Source organism: Ascidia mentula, chromosome 1 (assembly GCF_947561715.1).
Source record: "Ascidia mentula chromosome 1, kaAscMent1.1, whole genome shotgun sequence".
Classification (NCBI taxonomy): domain Eukaryota; kingdom Metazoa; phylum Chordata; class Ascidiacea; order Phlebobranchia; family Ascidiidae; genus Ascidia; species Ascidia mentula.
The window spans coordinates 14730646-14735559 of record NC_138566.1 but is presented as its reverse complement, the minus strand read 5'-3'; the positions used below and the strand labels follow the sequence as shown (position 1 = coordinate 14735559).

General features: G+C 46.4%; 1 protein-coding gene across 1 annotated transcript; it reads right to left on the bottom strand.

Annotated features, from left to right (window-relative positions):
• Positions 1-504: 504 nt before the first annotated feature.
• Positions 505-4638, bottom strand: LOC145888121 (uncharacterized). Its single transcript, XM_082979033.1, has one exon. The coding sequence runs from the start codon at positions 4636-4638 to the stop codon at positions 505-507; it is 4134 nt and encodes a 1377-aa protein (XP_082835159.1).
• Between the last annotated feature and the right edge of the window lie 276 nt (positions 4639-4914).

Below are 4914 nucleotides of genomic sequence, written 5' to 3'. Positions count from 1 at the left end.
CAAACCAAAAAGGTATAACTGATACATCTGATCCAGTATCAACAAGAAATGGCAAGTTTGAAAAAGAATCGTGTACGCTAAAGGTATCGCTTAAATTTTGCTTAAAACTATGTCTGCCTTTTCGCCGTGAGCTGTTTTTCGAAATGGACGAAAAGGCGGTGTCGCGTCTGACCCTAGACTGTTTTTCTTGGGCGACGCTGTCGGGTTAGTTTAATTGGCGTGTTTTGAAACTGGCTTTACTGCTGCAGAATAAGCTGTTGACAGTCTGCTCACTTTTTTAATAATCATTCCGTTACCACTGTACAGTACTTCACACATCACAATCAACTATGACGTCACAATACAACGTAACTTGATGTGTAACCACGTAATTTGTGACATCACCCCCTATTTAAGAGAAAACATCGTTTTTCGAGAACTAACACAAAACAAATTACGAAACACAAAGAAACACCACACAGCGATTTATGTACAAAAGCCGTACAACTTTTACCAACGTTGTTGTTACGACCTACTAAGAAAATCGGCACCAACATTCTCCGAACCCTTAATATACTCAAAGCGAATGCGATAACTCTGCAAATACATCGCCCAGCGCATCACACGGTCATTGTCATATTTTGCTGAGGATAGGTACTTCAGGGAATGGTGATCCGTTTGCAACACGAACTCGCAACCGTAAAGGTAAATCCTGTACCTTTTAACTGCCCATATGATTGCAAGGCACTCTTTCTCAATAGTCGAATATGCCGCCTCCGCGGGAGACAACTTCCTACTTGCGTAGCTCACGGGGTAGAGTCTTCCCTCATGCTGTTGCAGTAGAACACATCCTATTCCAGTTTGGGACGCATCGGTTCGCAGAACAAACTCTCTGTGAACATCAGGCAAGCGCATTATCGGCTGACTTGTCAACATGCACTTTAAGGTTCCAAACGCACGTTCCTGTGCATCACCCCAAACAACTGCGTTCGGCTGTCCTTTCTTCGTTAAGTCCGTTAACGGTGACGCAATAGCCGCGTAGTTGGGGATAAAATCTCTGTAGTAACCTGTAAGACCAATAAATGAGCGAACTTCCTTCTTCGTCCCCGGCCGTTTCGCTCCTTTGATTTTCTCAACATTTCGGTCGTTTAATCCAAGACTGCCATCACACACACTGTGCCCCAAGAACTCGACAGTATGAGTCCCCACTACACACTTTGACGGCTTAATGGTGACACCTTTTTGTTTTAAGCGGCCGAAAAGTGCTTTTAGCGAGACAAGGTGATCCTCCCACGTTTCCGTGTGTAGCAGTACATCATCGATGTAACAATCAACGTGGTCAAGGCCCCGAAGCAACATCCGCATTGCTCTCATGAACGTTGCCCCCGAGTTTACCATACCGAACGGCATTTTAAGAAACTCGTACGTACCTCCGCTGGTGACAAACGCCGTTTTGGGGACGTCTTCGGCTGCTACTGGCACCTGCCAGTATCCTTTGGAGAGGTCAATCTTCGTAAAATATTTACTTCTAGAAAGCTTCTGAAAAATCTCTTCCGCCGTGGGCATCGGCTCTGGATCGAATATCGACAGCTTGTTTAACTTGCGATAATCGATACAAATTCTGTTGGTCCCATCCCTTTTCTTCACGATGACCACCGGCGAAGCATAAGCGGAACGCGAACGCTGTATTATACCCAGTCGCATCATTTCCTCAATGTCCTTTTCGAGCCCCTGTCGCATGTGGTAAGGCACGGGATAAGCCTTGGAGCGCACAGGATGGTCGTCAGTCAACTCAATTCGATGCTCAATAAACTCCACACTTCCTGGATCGTCGCTGAACACAGATTCGTTCTGTCGGACGAGTTGTTCCGCTTGCTTGCATTGCGCCTCGTCCAGTTGTTCTCCATAGGTCACCTGGTCCAAACCACTTGCAACGAGAGCGGTCGCACATGAATGGGAATCCTGTCCGCACCTTTCTTCCTCAGCTGGGCCTTCCTTACCCGAGACATGTCTCTGTATGTACTGTTTTAACAAATTTATGTGGAACTTCTTTGTCTTTCCATTAATGTCAAGCACGTAGTCGTTGGTACCAAATCTTTCGAGAACGGTAAATGGACCTTTCCAGTGCATTAACAGTTTGTTGTGGTCGGTTGGGAGCAAAAGAAGAACTTTATCGCCTTCTTTAAATCTCCGCGGTTTGGTTTTCCTGTCAAAGTACTGTTTGTACCGACTGTGTGATTTTGACAGTTCTTCTTTGGCTAACTGCAAGGTGTTTGCGATCCGATTCCTTAAGTCGACCACGTACTGATAGCTCGACTTAATATCGGAGGGCGTGTCGGGGTTTGTCCATATCTCCCTCATGATTGCCATTGGACCCCGAACCGTTCTTCCATAGAGTAACTCGAATGGGGAAAACCCCGTCGCCTCCTGTGGTACTTCGCGGTAGGCGAAAAGCAGTGGATTAATGTAACGGTTCCACTGTTTCGGCTGATCACAACAAAGCCTTTTCAACATCCGTTTCAAGGTACCATTGAATTTTTCAACCAGACCATTACACATTGGGTGGTATGGGGTCGTAGCCAAGTGTTTGACCATAAGGAGTCGTTCCACCTCTTTCATGCACTCAGATACAAACTGTGTACCGAGGTCGCTAAGAACCTCATCAGGTATGCCAAGACGACTATACATGTCTACAAGTGCTTCGGCGACGGACTCCGTTGTAATTGATTTCAACGCTACGGCTTCGGGATATCTGGTCGCATAGTCCACTAACGTGAGTACGTATCGATGTCCATCGTCGCTTACTGGGTGAATTGGACCAATAATATCCACCGCGACTCTCCTGAAGGGCGTGTCTATCAATGGCGTCGCTTGAAGGGGTGCTTTAATGGCACTCCCCTTGCTTACAGTTCTCTGACAAATGTCACATGACTTACAATACCTCCTTACGTCACCGGCAATTCCAGGCCAATAAAAGTTAGTAGTGATCTTATCATACGTTTTCTTTATTCCCATATGACCTCCCATAATGGAGTCATGGGCAACTGCCATTACTCTTTCCCTTAGTGTCGTAGGTACAACAAGCTGCTTTAGCCACTCACCGTTGTTAACTTTCGGATGCTTGTACATTCTATGAAGAAGGCCTTCTTTGACTTTAAACTTAGTCACCCGGTCGCCTCGCACCAGTTCCTCCGTACTGTCCCACAGCTTGGCAAGCGAAGTGTCCTTCTTTTGAGCTTTTAGAAATGCTTGTCTATCACAAACAGACCATTTGCTATCATCAGCAACAACCAACGGAACCAATGCCTTCTTTTTGCCTCCTGATCGAGTTGTAGCAGCATTTGCTTCGCACCAGAATTGGTTAGGATTATCTGCATTCCGTACACCCTCGATATTTCCAAGACACAAATCATTCGGTGCCCTGGGCAAGCACAACGCCTCTACAGTTCCCGTGTAATACGGCGTATCAATAAATATTTTCGCTACTTCGGTTTGCACCACTTGTCCATCAGCAAGCGTAACAGATCCTTGCCTTTCGACGATATCCTTGGGGTCGACAAACCTTTTATTTACCAGCACACCAGTGCATCCAGTGTCACGCAAAACCATAACAGGGTGCTTTCCCACAAAACCTTTTGTGATTGGCAGAGACGCTGCTTTCGCCTCCATAACCAAAGACCCTGAAACATTCGTTGGCCGCGACGTACAGTTCTTAGCAAAGTGACCTGTCTTGTCACATATGAAACACCGCCTAGGCGTTCTGCTATCAACTTGCTTACGCGGACAGTCCTTTACCTTGTGACCTTGGCGTTTGCAATGCGTGCAGAAATCACGCATGTCTCGATCGCCCTCTCTCATGAAGTTTTTGTCATCATTGGACATTTCTTTTCCGTGTGCAGACAAAAAGTGCTCTGCTAAGGCCGTTAATTCATCGAGGGACTTAGGCGCCTGCTCTTTAAGGTAAGTCGCTGTTTCCTTGGAACAAGCTTTAAGGAACTGTTCTTTGATAAACAACTGCCTGGCACTTTCCCATTCAGTTGTGTGGTTTGAACTTTTCACCCACTTGTCAAGGTAGCCACCAAGACGAACGACGAACTGTACAGGGCTTTCTCCAGACTCTGGTTTTGACTCGCGAAACTTGACCCGATAACCCTCCTCGGTTAGATCGTAACGAAGCAAAAGTGCCCGTTTAAGTTGATCGTAATCCACGGCGTCTTGATCGGACAATCTCGAGTATACCTCCAGCGCCCTTCCGGTTAGCAACGCACTCAGCGAAGTCGCCCACTCTGATTTGTCCCACTTGCTGTTAGCCGCAAACCGTTCAAAGCGCAATAAATAACTATCGAGCTCGTCTTTTCCATCAACAAACGAAGGCAACTTTGGTGTTTTCGTCCGACTTGCAGCAACGTCCAGACCACCGTTTCTGGTTTGGGCAAGTTGCAATTCAAGTCGTTTTAATTCCAGTTCAGCCTCTATTCGACGTTGTTCTTCTTCCCGCGTCAGACGTTTTAATTCCAGTTCAGCCTCTATTCGACGTTGTTCTACTTCACGCGCCAGACGTCGTTCTTCACGCTCAAGCGCTTGCTGTTCGTTGACAAACTTGATTAACGTCTCTCCAGTAAGCCCCATTTGCTTTCCCAACTCCGCCAGCCTGTCCATTTTGCATTTGCACAAAGACTTCAGTTCGATAAACTAACGCCAAAAAAATAAGTGTTCCCGGACGAGCCCCCAGATGTCGCGTCTGACCCTAGACTGTTTTTCTTGGGCGACGCTGTCGGGTTAGTTTAATTGGCGTGTTTTGAAACTGGCTTTACTGCTGCAGAATAAGCTGTTAACAGTCTGCTCACTTTTTTAATAATCATTCCGTTACCACTGTACAGTACTTCACACATCACAATCAACTATGACGTCACAATACAACGTAACTTGATGTGT